The sequence below is a fragment of the Kryptolebias marmoratus genome, linkage group LG16 (genome assembly GCF_001649575.2).
Source record: "Kryptolebias marmoratus isolate JLee-2015 linkage group LG16, ASM164957v2, whole genome shotgun sequence".
Lineage (NCBI taxonomy): Eukaryota > Metazoa > Chordata > Actinopteri > Cyprinodontiformes > Rivulidae > Kryptolebias > Kryptolebias marmoratus.
Genome location: NC_051445.1, coordinates 9,758,140 through 9,780,505, shown reverse-complemented (window position 1 = coordinate 9,780,505; position 22,366 = coordinate 9,758,140). Strand labels below are relative to the sequence as shown.

Genomic DNA, 22,366 nt, shown 5'->3' with positions numbered 1-22,366 from the left:
TTAGGAAGTTCCCTGCACACTCTGGTTATTTTTCTTTCTAATATGTTTACACTATTATTTAGCATTACATATTGGCTAACTGAAGATTTGGTTGTTAGCAGGTGCAGATTTTACAGTTCCCATGTAAGCTGTCTTCGGATGACTTGAAAATATGTGAGCTAAACCCAAAATGGTGCACAACCTTTTTTTCTTCCTTGTCTTTTAATCCAATGGTCTATTCAAATAGATTTCATATGAAATATGCAATTTATGGAGCGTCAGTTTACAACAAATTTCCAAAATCTCTTACACTTTACACTGAATTAAAAATTAAACTGATTTTATTCATGAGTGCATCACTTTGGAGAAACCTTGAGTCATAACGACTCTTTAACAGGTGCACCACCCCTCTAAATTTGCTGAAACCTGTGTGTTTTATTAATATTTTTGTTTTTCAATGAACATATCAAATCAGTAACTGATTCTTTGCAAAAACAATGGTCTCTTTGTAACAATTGTATAAACTTGTTACTGATTTTGACACCACTACTTTAGTACTGAAATAATAAAATGCTGTATATTCACTATCATATCAAACCTAGTAGACAGATTTTGGTAATAAAGTAATCAAAAGGTAATAATAATAAAAATAGATAAATTATAATTAAAATCAACCAAAAGTTTATAATTTTACATTGAGAACAACAACATAAACCACTGAAGTTTATTGGATTTATTCCATAATATTTGTCAATGAAGTGTTACAGTGACACACACATGGTTTTATTCATGGTTTGCTTTATTAGGATACATACAGGATTATTAGTGAGAAAGTTATAAAATTGTTATACTGAATCATTGCTGTAATCAAACTTTTCATTTATTCAGAATTATGTTGACATACGTGTTATATTTGATGCAAAACATAACACAACTCCTCAGGATGTAGTCTCACTTAGCACAATAAATGAGTAGATCATGTTGAACTTTAGCATTTTTAAAGTCTGCAGATGATTTGTTCACATTAAGTATATTTGTCATTATGTGTGATTGTCTTTCGTCTGGTCATAGAATATTTGATTACTAGAGAGATGAATCAGACATAGATTTTATTGGGTCATTAGCAATGTTTTTTGCCTTTATCCTTATTGTGTTTCCTCTGCTTCGATTGTCCTTTGAATCCAGTCTATGTAATTCTCCACCTTAGTGTACCAACCCTTGTAACTACGATCCTTACAGGGCAGTCCCCAGGACACGATGCCAATTAGATAATGAGGCCCTTCATCTGAAGACAACATGGGTAAAACAAAAGGACCGCCACTGTCTCCAGGGCAGCTGTCCTTCCCTGTTTCTCCAGCACAGAACATGTTGTCAGTGAAAATCATTTTTTTGTTAGAAGATGTGGTAGGTGTGTCTCTACAGCTAGATAAGGACATAACTGGAATATGAACATATTGTAAGAACCTTGAGCTTTGTTTCAGTCTCTTATTCTCAATCGTTGCCCCCCAGCCTGACACTGTGCCTTGTTCATTTTCTACTAGACCCCTATTTGATTCTGGCAAGCAAATAGGAAGGAGGTTTGGGCCAAGGTTCACTCTGGACTTGAATTTTATAAGAGCAATATCGTTGTTAAAGTTTATTTCTTCATTATTTGCATAGCCAGGATGAATTATGATCTTCTCACTGTAAATGACAGATGCACTAGATGACATTCCATCCACCAGTCCACCAAAGAGTTTCAAGGTGGATTCTTCAAACCCAGTTATAACATGCGCAGCGGTGACAGCCCACTGATCATTGATCAGCGTTGCTCCTCCTCTTTTTGGTTCCTTAATTAAAAGTTGCCATGGTATTTCTCCCAGTGCTGCGTTCTTTCCTCCCAAAATTCTGCCTGAACTTGATGAGTCTACTTCAGGCATCCCACACACTAAGAAATGCACAAAAGTAATCAGAAAAGATCCTCACAATAAGTGATTACTATGGAAAAAGCATCAAGAACCTACCTTCAGTACATTTTGGCATCCCTTCTTTGCCGTCCACTGATACCCATTCACCACTGGCATTGCAGGTGTATGTGTCTGAAAGATCCAAGGAAGCACATTGGTACAACTAATAAACAACGCATCAGTTAAACCTGGGAACCAAGGTGGGGAGGAGTTCTGTAATCACCATTTCCTTCCAGTTTGTAGTATTTTGAGGTGCAGTAAAACTGGATTTGGTCATTATACTTGGTTTTTTGATCAGCTGAGTCCACCAGCTGAAGGATGCTGTTGTCTCCGATCAGCGGCAAACCGCAGTCCACAACTATATAAGGGAATAAACAGTATGATAGAAGCAAAACAAGCAAGCATGAAGAAAACAATAAATGTAAAACGGGTGAGAATGTTGTGGGAAAAAAACAAAAAACAAAACATGCATTGGTTTTAGTCTGACTCACTTTCACAGGGGTAGCTGGGACCCCAAGTTCCTGAGCTCTGGCAGGTTGTCTCATACTGTGTTAACAAGCCCTGTTAATTACCAAACAGTAGTTAGGGTTTTATAGTATAGTGTGGTAGGTATAGTTATTTTTAAAATTTAGTTTTGTTTGTTTTTTGGCAGACTTACTGAATTTGCAACATAGCCAACATTACAAGTCACTTTCACTGTTTGTCCCCGATGATAATCTGGTTTCTGAGGAGTCATGATGGAGTTTGAGATCACTGGTCTACAGACCTTCCCTGTATGAGAACACAAGTCATTTTCAACAAACATATTTAAAAATACTCTTCTTTTTTTCCCCCACTGTGTTAAAGAAACTGGATTACCTCTGGTTTTGAAGTGGAGGCTGAAGCCTTTGTTGGAGCCGAAGCCGTCAGACATGAAACGAATTTGGATGTGATGGGAGTGAGTGAGGAGGGGAGATGGGGGAGGTTTGTTACCGCAGAACGGTCCCAGAGTCCCAGGGTGAGTCTCAATCTGTCCAACACATCAACACAGGAAATGCCAATAAATTAAGATTCCCCAGAATCCTGATGTTTTAAGGTGAAGTGTTTAAACGCTCCAAATAACTCATGGGTTGTTTATTTTTATTTCTGTCTGTCTGTCTGTCTGTCTGTCTGTCTGTCTGTCTGTCTGTCTGTCTGTCTGTCTGTCTGTCTGTCTGTCTGTCTGTCTAAAACTGAGGCCATTTAAACTATTAAAAAAAGCATTTCTCACATTTGCATTCCTCAAGTAGCCACTGTTGTCCTTGATAACAGCTATGCACTCTGTTGTCACGTTTTTAACAAGCGTCTTGAAGATGCAAAGGCTGTGCATTAAAGTCACACACCTCAGGAGCCAATAAATAACAGGACCTCTTCATCAGTGACCTCATGTGAAGAGATCAGTGAGAAATACTGTAGCAAACCTCTGTAAATCTGGACTTTGGTCTAATGTGTCCAAATTAAAGCTGTGGTGTCTTTCTGAGTCTGTGGTCATATCTTCATATCCGACTAAAATGCATGGAGTCAGAGGTGTGATGATTTGCGGATCTCTGCTGGTGGTGATTGTTTTTCTATGCAACACTTAAACTGTTTTAGTAACCACAGCATCCTGCTGTGACACACCATCTCCATCTGTTGTCTGTTTAAGGAAACAGTTGTGTTTGAACAGGACATTGACCCAATGCATGTTCATCTGACCATAAAGGACGGGGATCTCACCGTAGAAATGATCTGTCAAATGCAGTTTTTGACCTAAACCCAACTGAAATGATTTGGAATTAGTTCAGGGTAGGCAACCCTAGTCCTAGAGAGCCACTATCCTGCATGTTTTACTTGTTTCCCTGCTCCAACACACCTGATTCAGTGGTTAAATTACCTCTTCATGTTCTGCAGAAGCCTGTAAATGACCCATTGATTCAAATCAGGTGTGTTGGAGAAGAGAAACAAGGAAAACATGCAGGATAGTGGCTCTCCAGGACCAGGGTTCCCTACCCCTGAATTAGTTGGACTGCAAAGTAAAGGAAAAACAATTAACTATGTGTGGAAACTCCTCTGAGGGTTTGAAGCACTTTTTGCTTTGTTTATATCGTACTTGTTCACTACATTAATCCACATGTGCATACAAGCTTCAGTGCTGTTTCATTATGTAGAAAATAATAAACATGATGACAATTTATTGAAGTGGAAATGAAAATAAGAAGGCCCAACTTTTAACTGGTTCTTTATGTATTTTTCCTTTTTAAGATTCACTCTTAACATTTAAAATATGTCGCCGTTCAAGTCTTCAAGACACCTTTTATTACCCAACATAATTTAGTACAAATTCAAGTTCTTTGACATACATCTCTTAGAACTCTTGTGCTAGACAATAAGTTAGGAACCATCATTACAGAAAGATTTCTCACATTTTCTGTAACCTGTCTGTTGCTGCACATGGCTTCATTTTTCTGCCTTAATGAGGGACGTCAGTCGTCTTTTATTTCACAACGTCATCGATTATAAATGTGTCTTTCAGGATGTAACATGAGAGTATGTGAAAAGTGTGAATTGTGTGAGTCTCACTCCTAAAATGATCAGCTACTCAAATACCAACTTATAGGGGTTTAACATTTGTTTTATCAACTTTATTGGAACTTGTATTGAAAATGAATTTGAGTCACTTTGTGGAAATGTGTCTCATGTTTAAATCAAAGATAGTTTTTTTCTTTTGTAGATTAACTTCACAGAAAAATAAACATACTTAGATTTAAAATGTAAGTCACCAGAGAAATGAGTCAAACGCAGTGAAACAAACAAAAATAAATCAGGATGTTTCAACAGTTGTCTAATCCAAGTTTTCAACACTTCTGCTAAAACTTCCTCTTTTTTATTTTTGCTGTGTAATGATGGAACCTTTAGAAGAATAAAACCCATTTATATTTATGGGATGTTTGGGTGCTCTGACTGGACTCTTACCGTCAGTTCATCTATGCATTGACTATCATTGTTTTGTTCCACGTCAAAGGTCTCAGAGAAGTGCAGCTCCAGCTGAAGGTGCTCCTCCACAGACAGGGTGTACTGACAGTTGGCGTTTTCTGCGTACGTCCCAGGCCAGGAGGGACTGGATATGACACCTTTTTTCAGCCCTGACAGGTCTTCAGTACAACTCACTGCGTTTAAGATGAGAGTTCATTGTTAGTCATTCTAATCCTTTTAATAACACTGATAAAAATGACTAAACAGGCCACCTTTTTCCTGAACTGACCACTTCTGCTTCTTCCCTAATTTCACTTCATGTTTCGGTTTTGTTTCTCCTTCCTTGATTTGTCCTCCTCTGTCTCACTTGGACTATCAGCTTCTCATCATTCCTTCTGTGCATTGACTGCTGTCTACTAAATTTATTTATTTATTTTTTTACCTGTACAGGTGTGTTTGTTCTTGGCTAGGTAGTAACCATGGCGACAGGAGCAGTGGTACCCTCCGATGAAGTTGTGACAGAACTGGGTGCATTCATTGTTCGGGTCGTCCTGGCACTCGTCAAAGTCTAACAAAGGAAATCAGATTAACGTTAGCTGCAAGACACCATGACTCTCTGTAGAAGATATTTTAACAGGTTCGTTCAAAAGTCACTGATGACTATTATCTCAATAGACTTTGAAAACTAGAACCTTTGTCCTTTCGTGTGCTTTGGTGCTCTACTTTTTTACAGATTTTGTTGGAAAGCGTCTCTGCTGGCAGACAAGTTTCAGTGAGATCACAGTCAAAGCGGTCCCTTTGGACTTAAATTGAAAGTCTCAGTTCCTGTCATTCATTAAAAGCATTCAAATAAGTTATTTTTGTGCATGCTTAAGTTCCATACCAAAGGCTGTAATTCATTTTCACCATAAACAAGGAAATCCCGGCCCCAAATGTAGCTTTGTTACAAGAATAATGGGGCCGCTTCCATATCAGCTTTAGCAGCTATTCCTGCGGACATTGTGACCGTTGTTTAAAAAAACAACCTTCCTTAAATACCAAAGAGTGTGTGCAACAACAAGCTGAGTTCTCCTAAAGAAAAAATACAGTGGAGTTTGGTCGGGCACATAAAATTAGTCTTTTTTGCCCCTTTAACCTCTCACCTTGAACAGTATAAAACCCTCTGAAGCCGGTGTGTCTCTTAGTGTTTGAATAGTCTGAGTGGAACAAAAGTGTGAGGCAGCCACCAGGGGAGGATAAGAGTGGCGGATTCACTGTTTTCTGAAGCTCTTTGTATTCCTTTTTTCCACACAGAACAGCTACTAGGCTTCCATTTGAGAAGACCTGGTTGGAAAAAATTGAGAAAAAAATCCTTAACAGAGCAGATCCTTGGACAGGTAATCACCTTGACTTAATACGGAACAAGTTAATAACTGAACCCGACCTTCACTGCATCATTTTCACAGTTTTGGGTTTCCTCCAGGTCCAGGTGGATGAGCCGGATGGACAGGGTGTGACCTCTGGGGGCGCACCTGCTCCAGTTCATGCTGGCATAAGGTGAGTATCCCATGGGATACCCTGGAGACTCAACCCATCCCAGCAGAACTGAATATGTTGAGTAGGGAAGCAGGAGAAGGAGGAGACTAAAGGAAAATGTAAAAAAAAAAAAAACTAAAGCATAAAAATTATAACAACATGAAAATATAAAGAAACACACAGTTAAGAAAAATAACATTATGGACAGAAAAAAAAGACTCATCTGTTAACATTTGGCCATAAGAATCCCAGTCTATAAATAAACAATGCATTTCTAATTTCACCAATCTGTAGATTGATAAAAAAATTACATTTTTTTCATTGCAGGCATCTTTTATGTAACAGAATAACCTATGCATTTCTGGTTTTTACCCAAACTCTGGTTAAATATCAGAACCTGTAATCTTTTTTCCTTCCAAAAAAGTGCAATTGATTACAATTTATGTGTTGTAACAAAAACTGTGACGAAGCTGAGTTGGTAAACAATTTAATAGGGAGCTGTGTTTAATCACGCTGACATACCCAAAGCAAAGATTAGATAAGGGCTGTCTAAATCGAATCTCAGTGATGGAGACCGCAGAGCGCTAAAACACATTTCAGTTTAGAAATATTTAAAATACAAGCTGCTGGAGTGACTCAGGGCTAAAGCAACGTCTTGTCAACTCAATATCACTATAAAAGTCCCTTGAGACCTCAAGAAAGCTGGATATCAGGGAAAAAACTGCCTATGTCAAGCTTTTTTTTCCCACATCAACATTTGCTAATGCGTAATATTAAGATATTTTAAAATACATCGTGATCTAGTAGAAGAAAGTCATCTTTTTTATGAATCATTTCTTATATATTTCCAAATTCATATTTGGTCATGATTGCCCAAGCCAAACACTGCACGACATAATGACTTTTAAAAAGTATTTGTCATTTCTCTTGCCCAATACAGGCATCTTTTTTGTAGAGACAATATCCTACAGATTCCTGCAGCTAAATCAGTGGAAAAACTTGACAAAAGTGATAGCCGTGATGCTGGACCTTGGATTGGCTTCCACAGCCATCAGATCTAACATAATGCTTTTTGGTATAATGCTCTTAAAGACGCCTTGATACCATCTCTGAAAGAGCTGGTATCAGGTTCTTCTTAAAGGATGAGTAAATGAATAATTTCCCTCCGCAGTCTGAAACCCTCGTGACTTTAATCCTCAATGCATTGAAATACATACTGCTGCCAACTCAGTATTTAATAATAATGTGATTTAACATAGAGTTTTCATTATTTTGTCCAAATACTATATAATCTGACAGAGAAACTATAAAACACAAAACTGCAGATTAAGATCTTGAACTCTAAGCCTCACATAAAAACCTATAGGATGTAGACATGTTGTTATATTATGAAATTAAAAAATGTAATCCCACCTTAATCTCAACATTGTTATCCGATCAAATCTCTCCTCAAATAAACTTAATATTTTCTCCTTCCCCTTTCCTCATTATTTTTTTTTTCATTTCTCACCCTCCTTCTGCTGCCCCCTTCCTCTCTCTGTCATAAATTGCATTCGTAAGCGTTTACAAATCTATTTGTAGACTGCTGTTTATATGTCTGCAGAAACAAGGCAGCCACTGTGGGTAAATAGGTTAACAGGAAGTTGAGCAAAACTCTTCTCAGTTTCTACAAAATGGTTTTCTAGTTGTGCAGCTTTTCTGCACAACTTGAGACGAGGGTTCATTTAGAACAATAGAGCTGAAGTGAAATGATAGGGTGCAACGGAGAGAGGAAATATCTTATTGTATTGTATGCTTTAAGTTGGGTAGACTGTCAAGAACAGCCTTTTGGTTTTGTAACAACGGAAACACGCACATAAATTACCTCTCAGAGAGAGAGAAGGCTAGGACAGGAAGGAAATGAGGGGAGACGTAGAGAGACAGAAAGACAGAGGGGAAAACTGCAGATGAGGGTCAATGGGGCTTTCCATTGTGTAGGATCAGAAAAGGCATGAGAAGTAGGTACGAAAGAGTGAAGAAGGGGAAGAAATCTGTCACAACTAGATCAAACATCACACTGAGAGTGAACACAGAGGAGCGTGAGGAACGAGTGAGAGTGTCAGAAAAACTACTGCCTTCTGAGGTGAGGGAAAGCTGTAACTCAAGCAAGTTTAGCTGAAGAATATTTTAAAAAACAACAACGCTCAGCCTTTTACACACAAGGGAAGGACTGTAACTGAATGGGCTTCAAATGGCAAATATGAACTGCACGAAGCACAAGTACGCCGAAAATGGGAGATGCTGTGACCGCTGTCCTTCAGGTTAGTAAACATCACAAAGCTTTTTCACTTTTTTTTCTTTGTTTGACTCTTTAGGACTTTATGAAGCATTGTAATCTTCATCTAGATTATTTCCATTACCTGACTAATTTACATACTTTAGTACACCTCTGTTTTATTTACTTATTCTTATTTTTTATTTTTTTAAATCAGGGCAGTATGTAAAACCTAAGTGCAGTGACACAAATGAGACAAACTGCGTTGATTGTCCACAAGGTTTCTTCACGGACACAGAAAACCACCTGCTGAAATGTCTTGAGTGCAGAAAGTGTGATCACAGTAAGTTGAACGCATGCACAAACAAAATACATACACTGTTCCCTTCCATCCCCACTGCTGTTTTATAAGGTGCTGATGGTCACAAACTTTATTTCAACATATTTTTCCCTTTTCATTTTAACCTGTTTTAAAGTCCATTGAGCTCTGCTCAGTTTTATATTCACGTCACTCAGAAATTTGTTTTGGAAACTGACATGTCTGGGGAGGAACGTCCTCTAGTTATTCTAATTTCAGATGCTTTATAGTATGGAAATAGAAGGAGGAAGTTGTTAATGAGTTTTAGCTGTTGTTTAGTCTCTAGTAGAGAGCAGTCTGTTTCGTCTGAAACCTAACCACCCACACACATACACAAAAGAAAAATGAGCTAAATCAAATGTTTTGTTTATTTTTATCCTCACAGAGAACGGGAAGCCTGCAACGACCTGTACAACTAAAACGAACACAGTCTGTGAATGTAAGGCAGGTTTCTTCTGTAGCAGTGACATATGTGACCACTGCCAGCACCAGACACCCTGCCCTTTGGGTAAAGGAGTTCAGGTTCAAGGTAAATTTCAGATTAACGCTCTCCTGCAGAAATTCACATCTCGGTTTACAAGTTAACTAAACTTGCTCTACATTTAATTTCTTCTTGCAGCCAGTCGAACAAGTGACTTAAAATGTTCTCCGTGTGAAAAAGGGACCTACAGCAACGTCACAGATTTCTCCTCACCCTGTGTACGACATACCAGGCAAGGCTGTGTTCCTTTTATGACTCAAACTATTAAAGCTGAAGGATCATGTGCGTGTACACAAGTGAATTAATCATCAACACAGCACAAATGACTCTCTTGGTTCTGTTTGGTATCCTTGGACACAAACTCTAAATGTCCAACATCCCACACTCACCTACTGTAACTATATTGAATTCACACTCTGGTAACAGGTTGTTTTTTATCTCATGTTGCTTTCAGGTGTGAGGACATTGGAAGAGAGCTGAAAACTCCAGGAAACTCAACAACAGATGCTGTCTGTGGAAACTTCAAAATGTGTAGGTCCCTGATTTGACCTTTAGGATGTTAGTTTAAATACTTTGCATGTGTTGTTTTGTTTTTTTATGTAAAAAAACACTTTCTGCTTTTGAAACAAGCTTGTGGAGTTAAGCGGATGCTCTTACACTGACTCTCAAAGATCCGGTTGACCTTAAATGAAGAGAGGAAGTGGAAGTGGCTCAGATGGGAAACCATTTATGCAGTAGTTGCAGTTTGTATGCTGCTTACAGGAAATCATGGATTATAATGATGTGATAGGCTAAAAAGGGGGAAATCACCTTTAGAGGATGAAGATAAGAGCTAAAATGAGTAATATTTTTGTCATAACAATGTGGAAGCTGTTTTTCTGTCATGTTTCAACCATTTGGTTTGTTCTCGCTGCATCTTGATAGTGAGCGTAGATCTGAAGAAGTGTTAACTCCGAGCTAAGGTTGTGATTAGCATAAGCATTAGCATTTCACAAAACCACTTTGCAATATGGCTGCAAAGATGAGCCCCTTATTGAGCCCCCTTTGGTGATTCATAAATCCACCAACAGAGCCGGCCATGTCTCATGACGATGTCTGCTTACACCGCGGAACAAGCGAGTGACAGGAGAGTGAAACAGAATCAGAAATACTTCATTTATCCCTGGGGAAAATTCATGTTTGTAAAATAAGCCCCTGGGAGAAGAACAGCCGAGCCAAGGTAGATGAAGTAGACTGAAAGACAGGATAAAGTAAGAATAAGATACAAATGAAAATAATAAGAATCAGCTTACAATGCAGGTTTTAGTTGCTCATACATCTCAGGTTTTGTTACAGTTGCACAGTTTGATGGCTGCAGACAGGAATGATTTTCTGTCTCTCAGTTCTCCAGCGTGGAAAGGACGGTCCACTATTGTCTTTATTTTGGACAGTGTCCTCCTCTCCAGCACCACTGTCAGAGAGTCCAGTTCCTCACCCACAACGAAACGTTGCACGTCCCATTGCCAACTCAGCTCTGTGACTACCTCCCTTGGAGTCTCAGAGGAATAAGAGTGGCAGGTTGACTTAAATCACGCAAAGGTGTCGCAGGCCTGGCTTGAAAATGTTTTGTGGAAGAGGTTTATGTCTGTTTGTGCTCGAACACGCTTGTAGACTGTATTTGTGTCGCCTACAGGTGGTCTACAGTTTTGCATTCCAGTCTTATAGGTGGCGATAATGCGCTGGTTTATCTTTTCTGAACGAAAAGAACAAAGGTTTCAGCTTCATCACCAAGGATTCAATGCAGCTTTTGTGTCCTTGTGGTTCCTCATTTCCTTGCACAATATTTCTTTAGAAACAGTGATGGGGTTTTTTTTCCCTCCCTTGCTTGTGGTTGGACTCCGAATCTCCACTGTCGTGTCTCTGCTGCGACCTTTTGAATGGGATTCTCGTGAATTCACTGCTGGCACGCACGATCACAAAACCCTGTGCAGCACATGGTTAATCACACCCTCGCATACTGATGATGAAATTCATCATCTTACGAACAAGCACATGTTCGAATGCAGCGCTCCGGGAATGGAACCAAACAAAATCTATATTTTAATTTTTTGGCAAGACCCATCAGGTTGATATAAACCCAAACGATGGAGGCAAATAAGGCCACAAGTGGAACAAATGAACCCCTGAAACAAACAAGCATTATAAACATACACTCTGCAGCATGGGTTGTAATCCAATGAATCACAAGTTTTAGATTCAATATGAAAATGTGATGAGTATTAGTAAATGTTTATTGGTAACTCTATAAACTGATTTGATGCTATAGTCAGAATGCCTCATCTCATTTCAGAGAGTTTGGTTTTGTGGTTCTTAGACGAAAGAGAACTCGTAGCCCTAGTCACGTCTTAGTTTTCATAGAGCTATGTGAAGTTGTAAAATAGTGCTTCAGGCAGCAGTGAATGTTGTTACGACTGACATGTTTTCACTGGATGCTGGTGAAAATGGATCTTAGGGCCGCTTTATTGACATTTAACACGAGGGTCAGGCATCCATAAACCCTCAGTCATTTCTTTTAGCGTTTCATGATGTGAATCAAATTTAGACACTGAAGTATTTAGATTAAAATATTAATATTTCATTGAAGCATCATCACTGAGTTTTAGGTGGTCAACTTCCAAGGTGAAATAACTCAAATATTATTCTAATTTAAAAACTGTGACTTCCTGTTGTTCCTAGATGGTGATGTAAATATAAATGACTCTTATATGTAAAATCCATCGACATGTATTATAATACGAAAGTAAATGTCTCCGCCTTCTCTTGGTTTCTCACTAATGGTCTGAGCCAGAAATAACTAAATACAGCTAGACGTTTTAAAAAAAAGGAATATTTGAAAACACAGCAGCAAGGTTAGAACTATGTGAATAAACAAGAGTTTAGTTTGTTTGTTTTTTTGTTTGCTACATGTAAGGAGTTGTTGACGATAGCGTGCAAAAGTTCTAAATCACCTACGATTTCTTTGCAGCTGCTTTCAAGGAGCCAAACTTTCTTATAGGACATTTAAAGTAACTTTACTGAGACCACTTTAAGATACTACAAGAAAGTCTAGGTCCTTAAAAGAAAAATAAAACATGATGGATGACTTAAGGTTTTTGTTCAGTACTGTATTTAATAATTTAGACATCTTAAAGTGTATTCTGAACTTTTTATCAAGTGTTTAACCCTTTGTGAGGATCTAAAATGATGTTGTTCATCACACTAGGTTAACAAATTAAGTATTACCTAACTGACATTGAAAAGCAGAGCTCACTTGCTTCCCCTTCATCTTTCCCAGCAGTTATTGTAGGTTATGTTGTCACACTTGTGTGGCTGTAAGCAGAAGTCCTGAATAAAATGGCTCCCTATTCTCTCTCTCTCTCTGTTCATGCAGCAGCTTGTCACTGGATGCTCCCTGCAGGCCTGTGGGCCGGACTCGTGTTGACCATAATCGTCGTCATGGTTGCTTTCATCTTCTGGAGACTGAGACGCAAATCCTACAGAACAGGTGTGTGCAGCTTGTCCCATGTGTGGGAGCCTTCTCGTATTGTTAGAAAAATAAAAAAAACGGTTCATGAAGAAGCGACAAAGCAGCGGGTTTGAACTCTCTGGCAGCAACTATTCATCTAGTTAGCCACAACTATGAGATGGTTTTACTTTGAAGTTGTACAGTTTAAGGTCAACGATGATTATCACTTTCAAACATCCCCTCCCACAGTTTACTTGCAGCGAATTAATAAAACAGAAACTTTGATTCAGGTCAAAATAAAGACAATAGAAAATCAGATGTTGCGACCAATAAAAGAAATGAAATAAACAGGTATTTTATCTGTCAAGAAATCTGGCTTTGTTGCTTCTGTTGCACAAAAACAGAAGTTAAACACAGACGAGTTAAAAAAGGATGCTTCACCAAAGATGACAAACTGAATGGCGAAACCGCATCCTGTACAGTTTCAAGTCGACACAGTTATTTGGTAAAATGTGACTCACACTTCACAGGCAGACAAGTCATACTGAGAGCTCAGGTCTTACGTACATGGCACAGTGTTGTTACACATTGTTTTGGCTGACGCTGTACATCACTTGGCATTTGCTGATTTTCCACAGAGTCTACGTGAACCGTCGGCTGAAACGCGATGAATGCATATGAATATTTAATTAGGAGCGAGCGCTCATTTCATTTTCTGCATATTTATACAAAGAGTGGCAGAAGTCAGCATTGCTTCTTCCTTATCTGTGTTACATCTGCTAATAAGGTTCAGCGCCGCTCAGATTAAAGACTTCTTGTTCTCATCGCGACACATCTGTGTTTTCCACACAGTTTTAGAAACGTGCGTGTAGATATCTTCAAAGGGTTATTTCAACAGAAATTACAGTCTCCTTTTTGCTTAGGTGTTGTGTTAGTTTCTGTCTTACTGACTGATAATAACTGAAAATCTTTTTTATGATTAATTTGTTGCCCTTAAAATTGATCAGAGTGAGGTTTGTTTTCCTCGAAATAGAAACAACTTCTTATTATTACATGTTGTTCGTTGGAGTGTGTTGTTACTATAACTTATTTATTTAAAACAACAAGCTGCAACCAAAGTGCTGAACAACAATAAACAGTAAAAATGAAAGCATCAGAAGAAAATAAATATGAAAAACAACAGTAAAATCCACTCCCACTGGGTGAAATGTCAGTGAGAACAGATGCGTTTCTGAAAGAGATTTAAAAACAGGAAGTGAAGAGGCCTAAAGCTGGGGGACAGATTGTTCCAGAGTTTAGGAGCTACAGCAGAAACAGCTGAACTCCTCTGAGCTTCGGCCTGGTTTTCAGGACTCACTGAGGAGATCCTCGTGGCTCTCTGAGACGTCCTTGTTAGGTGTAGCAAAGATGTCGTGTCTGTTCACAGCTCAGTTTCCTGTAGGTGACACGAAGCTTGCAGTTGGAGGCTGGTGGCGTTGAGTTTTACTGATAAGCTTTGTTCAAACGACCGCTCTGACAATCTTAGGTCTAACAGATCTGCCTCGTCCCTGGGATGCTCTGCTCGACTTTTGCTGTGTGATAAACGGTTAAAAGTCAACATGCTGGGTCTTCCTGCCTCGCTTATCTTTCTGTCACGACAACCAGAACTGAACCACATGTGCAGAATGTCTCTGTCACTTCGAAGCTGTTTTCTGCTCAAACAAACTCAACTCCGTTGATCTCGCAGACTTTAGGATGTGGATAAATGAGCTTTTCTGCAAACATTTTAATTTCCAGAGGATCAGGGCATAATATAAATATAGTTGTCCTCATTTCGTGCTGCGTATGAAATTAATCTGGTCAACCAACAGCTCAAAACAATCGGGTGGTTTTGGTTTTTAATCTTCATCTTCTTTTAAACGGTTTCATGATGATAGCAGCGGTTTTCAATACCAAAACATGACGGTGTGTAAAAATAACATTGTCAGACTATATAAAAGAATAGCTAGCTTTTTTTTTTTTTAAACATACTAAGTTTAAATATATAACCTACTGCAAGCTCGGTAGATGACTTCATGCCGATGTGTTAATTTTTCCGCCCGAGGCAACGCCGGCGTAATCATGTTTCCCTGCTTTGATTCAGATGTGACTGCAGCTTCTCTGATAAAAGGAAACCTCAAAAACTTACAGCCATTATTCAGTTTAACCAAAGGGAAAGGGTTCGAGAAGACTGTCAGAAACGTAGTATCAGTTTAAAATTGAGTCACAGTAGGATGTATGTCAGAAAGCGAATAAAGAAGTGGGCCAATTTTTCTCCAACGACCTACAGCTCATTCCGGACACACACCCATTAATCTGATGGGAAAATACAGTTCAGCCGCTGTTTAACAGGAAAGTTAAATATGTCTCAGGATGTGTGTTTCAGCACACACAATAGAAAACGCCTCACCTTTTAGTGGGTTTTATGTCTGAGATTAAAAAAAGCAAACCACGAATGACGCATGCAACCACAGAGTGTGCCCAAAAATCAAAGGTTCAAAGTGGCTCTGAAAATGTTTCTTTAATAAATAAGTTCTGTTTCGACAGACTCGAAGACAGCTGATTGAAAAGTTTAGACTCGCTAATAAGATGGAGATTTCTGATGGTAAACACGCGTAAGTGAAGCCAGAGTCTGCGTATCAGTGTCAGTTTGAGTGGGAAAGCAGAAGCGGTGTTGGCGAACGTGAAACACTTTGCATTTTAGAGAAAAAAATGTGTGCAGCGAAATGAAGAACCCACCACAGCGCTCAGGCGAACGCGTTTCCTTGTTGACGGCGAGTTCATGCCAGTAATCTCAGGTGGGGGGTTCACCACAGGATGTAAACCCCTGATCAACCTCATGAACTGAAAGCCGGGGCTGCACTTCCCGTCATCATTTCAAGTCAATTAAAAAAATAAAAATAAAACAACAACTCACAGTCATTTAAGCCTCCGACATGTTGGTTCTGTTGCACCAAAACTCCCAGACTAAAAGTTTAGAAAGGCAGTGAATATGTTTATATGTGAGCCTCGTCAGCAGAGACACAGGGCAGAGTTTGACCTCTTTTCTTCTGATGTTCTTTACTTTTAAATCTGATATTAAGTCCAAGGCGGGACATTTTAAAAAAAGGAGTCTTTGTGTTATTTTGTGATACAAAAACGGAGCAAAGTGTGAAGTGTGTTTGGTGCCTTTCAGCAGAAACACAACAGCTGTCTGACTAAACTGGAGTTCACAGCTTTTGTGCGTCTCTTTCTGTCGCACTTTTTGATGCAGGTGTGAATGAAACTGTCACCGTGTTCAGGCTGCAGGGTACACGCCGAGGGGAAGGGTTTCAGCGCCACCTAACTGCACGTCATAGCGTGCAGTCGGCTGAGATGACGTCAGAGATGACGGTGTGAGCTGGAACTGTTTGTTTGTTGACGTGGTGTGTTTTCTGTGTGACAGCCAGCCCCCGTGTTCCTGTTAGTCCTGTGGAGATCAGTCCTGTGGAGATCGGTCCTGCCGTCACGCCTCACGACCTGTTTCCTTACGGCCAAGAGACCTGCATCGAGAATGGATGTAAAATACCACTTTTTATTTCAGGTAACAACAACAAAACCTTTACAATTTAATGTTTCTATATCTGCTAAATGAAAAGCATCACATTTCTAGCCGTGCTCTGAATAGATGTATCAGACTGTTGATCCCTGCTGACTTAGGCGCTCTGGGCTTTTTTTCTTCCCATCACAAACCGGACACCTTTGAGTTACCACGGCCTCTGATGCACACACAGGCTGGTACGAAACCGCAGGACGCTGTTCAGATTCAGCCTTAAAATACAATGGTTCGAAGTTTTAGTGGCGATCAGCTTTATTTAAATAAAAACCAGCAAAGTTAGGGGTGAAAAGAAGCAAATGTGGAGACATTTGAGGAAATTGTAACAGAAATTTTCAGGTTTTGTTCATTAAAAAGAGACAAACTGGCATTTATTTATGGGCTTATTTATTTATTCACTCACTTGTTAGCTTGTTTGCCAATTTATTTATTTGCAGTCTTTAATCATTTCAGGTCAATTAAATAAATCACATCAGAATCAATTAAATGAAATTAAACTAACAACATATGATTGTTTTCCTCCCAGACTTTATCTGCCATCACTCCACACTTTGTTTTTTTTTTTAATTTTGAGAATAAATTGTATTCAGGTACGTAACAAACTAAGTTACTAACATGGGAGGCGCTGATGCTTCCATGTGAAGCGTGTGAGAAGAATGTATGAAAATTATGAGTAATAAGTTTTCCACTTTGCACATCCATCATCCGAGCACAGCACGGATTATTCTGTTAAAACTGAAGCTGCGTCAGCAACTCTTGGTGTTATTTGCTGTTTTGAAAGTGAAAACTGTAACTCTTCTCCCTGTGCACGTCTTCGGGAAGCTTCTCGTCACATTCAGACTGACAGAAATCAGTTTTAGCAAAGGTTAATGTTGATCTTTATCCTCCTCCTCCTCCTCCTCCTCAGATAATCCTCCGATCGTCTGCAGCACAGAGGACAGCCTGGACAGCAGGTATCCCATAACTCCCCTGAAGGCCTCTGTTTCTTTTGTTGAGTCCATCCACACGAACGGCAGCATGAAGCTCTCCACCAACTTCTGCAGGTCGTACTCAGAGCCGCAGGAGGACGAGTGGTGCGGGGCGGGCTAACACGTGGTGCAGCACGGCTTGGAAATACTTTTATTTTATTGGTGGCTGTGGCTCAGTGGTTAGAGCCGTCTTCCTCCAATGAGACAGCCGGAGGTTTGATTCCACCAGTACAACGTATCGAAGACTCTGAACCCCCTCACTGCCTCTAATGTTCCCCATCGATGTATGAATGTGATCTAAAGCAGGGATTAGACCCTACAGAATGATTTACTCAGATTAGCTTTGTAGAGATGTAGTAGAGTGCTGTGTGGATGTGTGTGTGGGTAAATGAGGGCACAGATTGTGTTTTAAAGCGCTTTGAGTTGGTCAGAAAGGCGCTTTATGAGTACAGTCCATTTACCGTTTCTTTTTAGTTCATAAGCTTTCAACTGCAGGATTTACTGCAACGCTCAGGACAGTTTAAGGTGGTTTGCTGCCACCTGCAGGACTTTGACAAAAACTTCAGCTAAAGTCTTTTTTTTTTTCTATTTCGCCCAAGCTCTTTACGTCACTAATAACCTTTGATGCACAATTGTCCCATTAAAAGAGACTCACAAGTAAAACCCAGTTTGTAGCTACATCTCTGTGTAGTTACAGTCTAATAAATGCAAACACGTTCCAAGAGAAAAGCAAAACATAGAAATAGTTCTAATAATAAGACTGTGTCGCTGGTATCTGTGTCACAGGTTTGTTGTTTTTTTAAACTGGCCAAACGGGAACAGCAGCCTCATCCTGTAATAAATTTATGTGTTCAAATATTCTTTTCAACTAAGAAAAGTTCTGTGTAAACTGTAAATAAAGAGATTTTAATAATTTGTATATATTCTAAATGCTGTTACGGAAAATAAGATTCATGAATAAGATGCTAAGGGGTCCTCTGAATCCCACCGCTGCCAATAAATTATCATCAGCTTGTTGGTTTTAATCAACTGGATGCAAAGATCCCAGGGATGAGACGGACCCGAGCAGCAGAATCTGCCTGACCCAGTTTGTAAAACAGGAAGAACGAGATCACATTAAGAGCAACACAACCCGACATCAAACGGAGCAGATGTGAGCTAAACGAGACGATCAGTGTCTTATGAATGAATCTTATTTTTAACAAGTTACAGTTAATAGAAATGTGTATAACGTTAACGTGTCGTGGCTTTGCTTTTATTTTATTTTATTTTTTTGTGTATTTGATGTGAGCAGCTTTGCCCTCGATCGCGTCGTTACTAACCTCCGTAACGTTTGGAGACACGAGGCGGCAAACTGCTGCAGGTCTGTACTGTAGAAGAATTCCCAGGAGCAACACGTTGGCCGACATGTCACTGAGACGGCGTTCAGTGATGAGTCGAGTCGTTGACTCCCATCACTTACGAGACGAATCAGTCAATGCTTCCTGGTTTTTCCGTCTCACTTCTTTCTAATTTGTTGCAGAATAACCTCATAATTCTGAAACAGTAGATTATTAAGTTGCCTCTGTTCAAACATTAGGTTTGTGGTCTTTGTACTCTTTTCTGTTTTATAGGATTTAAAGCACTGACTGTTTTTATTGCCTCTCGTTTAACTGTAAACCCTTTTGTGCACATTTTAATACAGTATTTAACTGCTGAGTTTTAGTATTTATAACCTGTTAAAATGTAAGACGTTATGTAGGCTGTTGAATTTGATGGAGCATGTGATGCATTGAAGAGCCAGAAGCAGAAGGTGACTGATGTATAATATGTTTATAACGTTGTGACGACAGTGCAATATGAGGAAACAACTTAGGAATGTTTACAAAGTCATCTTCTCTGCTGCTCTCTGTTCTTACCATCACAGACATTCTCAGAACGGTCTCTTTACGGTGTTACAATCTCTCAAAATGTCACTGATTATAATAAAAATGCTATAAACGCAGTTCCGATCTCGTACCTACTACTATTATTATTATGATTATTGCTGCAGCGACTTCAATCGGCCTTTTTGAAGACTTGTTTGGCAACGATTCCTTCGACTCTCATCTCCTGCAGAGAAGAAATGGAAAAACAAAAGGAAACGGGAAGGGCGTTAAAGTCAGTGGGACGAGTTTGGCACATTAGAGAAAATAAAAAAAAGCTGAAGCTACACAAACTAAAACAGTTTCCTCTCCTTCCCCTCATCCTCTGACCTCTAATCCGCCTCTTTCCCATATCTCTCCACCCCCCCACACCCCTCGTTAGCTCCTCACCGGCCCGGCGCTGCTCCCCTTCTCCTCCTCCTTTGTGTAACCTCTAAAATCCACCAACTTAAATCTTGATCCTCGCTGGCATTTCTTTCCCAACTCTCCCCTGAGTTCAGCATCAACAACAGGCCGTTTTGTTCCGACGGCGTCAGAGGTATTAGCAGAACAATGCTGAGTGCTTAAAAGTTTCACAAGCTTGCGTTTCCCGTTGCACGTGATGAAGACTCTTCTCACCTCTTCGCTCGATTCAAACCTTCACATACAGACACAAAAACCTAACAGGACAAGGCAACGAGTAACTCGCCGTATTTGCATGTCTTCCCCTCGATTAGCATATCAATCGCAGCATCATTTTTCCCCTTGAAGCTTTCATTTTTCCTCGTTCCGTCTCCCTCCCTGTGCTTTGACCTCTCCTTCCCCTCCTTTTGTCCCATCCGTCCTCACCAAATGCAGCTTGTCTCCTTCCAGCCAGTGAGTCCAGCCTCGTCCCTCTTTCTCTCCTCTCTGCACGCAAACCAGCTTGTCTCCTTCCCAGCTCACCGTAGTCTGCAAGAGGCAGGGAAACAAAAGGGGGGAGGCCTGGTGAGTTTCTCTTCTGTTTTGGAAATAAAACACTGCTTATTCAGTTTTCTCAATGGGGGTGGGGGGGAGACGGAAGCATTTCATTCATTTCTCTGTGCTCCTCTCAAATCGCTTTAAATAGACCCAAACACAAATCACAGCAGGAGGGGCTGGATGTTTTTACAGACTTTAGACACACAAAGGAAAACAATAAACAATGCAAATTATGTTGACTTTACAGTCTAGTCTGGGCAGCTTTATGTTCAGAGGACGCCGGCCACACACACCTGACAGGTCCGGCCGTCCACAGGCCCCAGGTCCTCGGTGAACTCCTCCCCGATGATGAAGTCCATGATGAAGTTCTTGAAGGTGGTGAGGGTGCGGATCTTCATGGCCCCTGTGGCCGGGTCGTGGGTGATCTCCTTGGTGGGCTTCAGCAGGCACACGATCTTCCTCAGGGCGAAGTTGATATCTGAAAGAGGATTCAGAGGAGAGCGTTTTATTTAAACGATTATAGCCACGAATTACAGCTTGTGTGGTTTTAATAAAAGAGGATCTTTGTCACACTGGGTGTAGACAGGATGAACACACACTGTGAGTGTGTGTGTGTGTGTGGGGTCACTCAGAGGACAAGATGGTGATCTCATTCCATTAATGTGCTGCTGAGGGATGAAGATGGTCCACATCATCATCCCTCAGCAGCACAAAACTCACATACTAATTATAAGGTAAAGCAACACAACTGTTATGTCATGGATGAGGTTTTTTCATTACATTTGATGAGTAAAAGTATAAAAAAAAGGATTCCCACCTAAAGCTGCCAGGTATGTGTCCATATTGTCCATCTCCACCATATGATACGTCCCGGAGTAATTAGGTTTGGACATTTTCCTTCTTCTTCTTCTTCTTCTTTCACGCAAAAAGAAATCTGAGCTTTTCTCTTTTCCCTCTTCCACCCGAGTCTTGATATCTGTTTCTCTTGCGTAACTTTTGCAGAGAATGGTCTGAAAGGGACGGATTAGTTCGTAAAATGATACCCTGTTCCCTCCTCTTTTTTTTCTTGTTTGTTTTTGTTGCGCGGAGTTTAAGACGCGGTTGTGCCTGAAAGGTGATGAAAAGTTAAAAGTTTCTGCAGCTCTTCTTCCTCCTCTTGATGTGTGCAACAGTTTCCAGCCGGCTGTGGAATAACCGGGGGGGGGGGGGGGGGTCGCGCCCTTTTTNGGGGGGGGGAGTTCAGGCACTTTTCTTCAGGACCTCATGAAGGGAGGGGGAGGTTCGTTTCTTTCGCTTTTACAAACGGTCATCGAAGGGATCGTGGTGCGTTCCTTTCGCCTCGGAGAACGGAGCTCCGATCTGGACATTGCGTTTATCCCGTTTTATTTATTTATTTTTCTAAACAAACACTTTCCACTGCTCGGTTTTGCTTCGTTTATCTGTTAACACATGACGCTGAATTTCGCGCATCCAAACACCGTGGCGACAGCTCGAAATCGAGCAGCGACATAACATCGTTGCTAATGGTTTGTCGGTGCGGCCGTGAACGCTTTGGTTGTGGAGTTTGAAGTCGTTTCTGTTCAGTTTTCCGAGTCTGAAATCCGACTTACCCCTGATTTCATTCACACTTAACGTTAGAGGATAAACGCGACGAAAGAAGAGCCTAAAATTAAAGAAATGAGATGAGTCTTAAAGCCTTTAGTTTCGCTCTCCTACAAGATGCTCCGCTTTCCGAGTTGAACTTGAACATTCAACACTGCAGACGTGAAGAAAACCTTTTTTTTTATGTTCCGTCTTTATTAAACTCAAACTTTAACTGGTAATGTCGCTGGATTCCCATGAAGTCACATTATGTTTACAATCAAATGCTAAGGCTTTAACTACAAAAATATATATATACATTATCTGCTAAAACACCAGCGTGATGCTGAGAGCTGAAGGACCTGAACATCTCTGACGCTGAAAGGTTCAAAACA

The 22,366-nt window shown here is 40.1% G+C and overlaps 3 protein-coding genes across 5 annotated transcripts; 1 reads left to right on the top strand and 2 right to left on the bottom strand.

Annotated features, from left to right (window-relative positions):
* Nucleotides 1–757: 757 nt before the first annotated feature.
* On the bottom strand, nt 758–7,946 carry LOC119617830 (complement C1s subcomponent-like). Its single transcript, XM_037980516.1, has 11 exons — nt 7,824–7,946; nt 6,319–6,517; nt 6,038–6,218; nt 5,338–5,463; nt 4,896–5,089; nt 2,784–2,934; nt 2,584–2,696; nt 2,417–2,486; nt 2,149–2,283; nt 1,983–2,057; nt 758–1,906 (listed from the first exon to the last, which is right to left on the bottom strand). The coding sequence occupies exons 1-11, from the start codon at nt 7,835–7,837 to the stop codon at nt 1,125–1,127; spliced, it is 2,040 nt and encodes a 679-aa protein (XP_037836444.1). The 5' UTR covers nt 7,838–7,946; the 3' UTR covers nt 758–1,124.
* On the top strand, nt 7,900–19,531 carry LOC108235434 (tumor necrosis factor receptor superfamily member 5). Of its 3 annotated transcripts, none has more exons than XM_037980536.1 (8): nt 7,900–8,710; nt 8,945–9,007; nt 9,408–9,551; nt 9,642–9,735; nt 9,958–10,034; nt 12,913–13,026; nt 16,430–16,567; nt 17,487–19,531. In XM_037980536.1, the coding sequence occupies exons 1-8, from the start codon at nt 8,641–8,643 to the stop codon at nt 17,666–17,668; spliced, it is 882 nt and encodes a 293-aa protein (XP_037836464.1). In that variant the 5' UTR covers nt 7,900–8,640; the 3' UTR covers nt 17,669–19,531. The 3 variants fall into 3 exon arrangements, with proteins under 3 accessions (XP_037836464.1, XP_037836463.1, XP_017270938.1); XM_037980535.1 differs by having other exon boundaries at nt 7,906–8,710; nt 8,882–9,007; nt 12,916–13,026; XM_017415449.3 differs by having other exon boundaries at nt 7,921–8,710; nt 8,882–9,007.
* Nucleotides 19,345–21,599, bottom strand: rbp5 (retinol binding protein 1a, cellular). The gene is made up of 4 exons (XM_017415475.2): nt 21,208–21,599; nt 20,684–20,868; nt 20,280–20,381; nt 19,345–19,638 (listed from the first exon to the last, which is right to left on the bottom strand). The coding sequence occupies exons 1-4, from the start codon at nt 21,281–21,283 to the stop codon at nt 19,585–19,587; spliced, it is 417 nt and encodes a 138-aa protein (XP_017270964.1). The 5' UTR covers nt 21,284–21,599; the 3' UTR covers nt 19,345–19,584.
* Nucleotides 21,600–22,366: the final 767 nt, after the last annotated feature.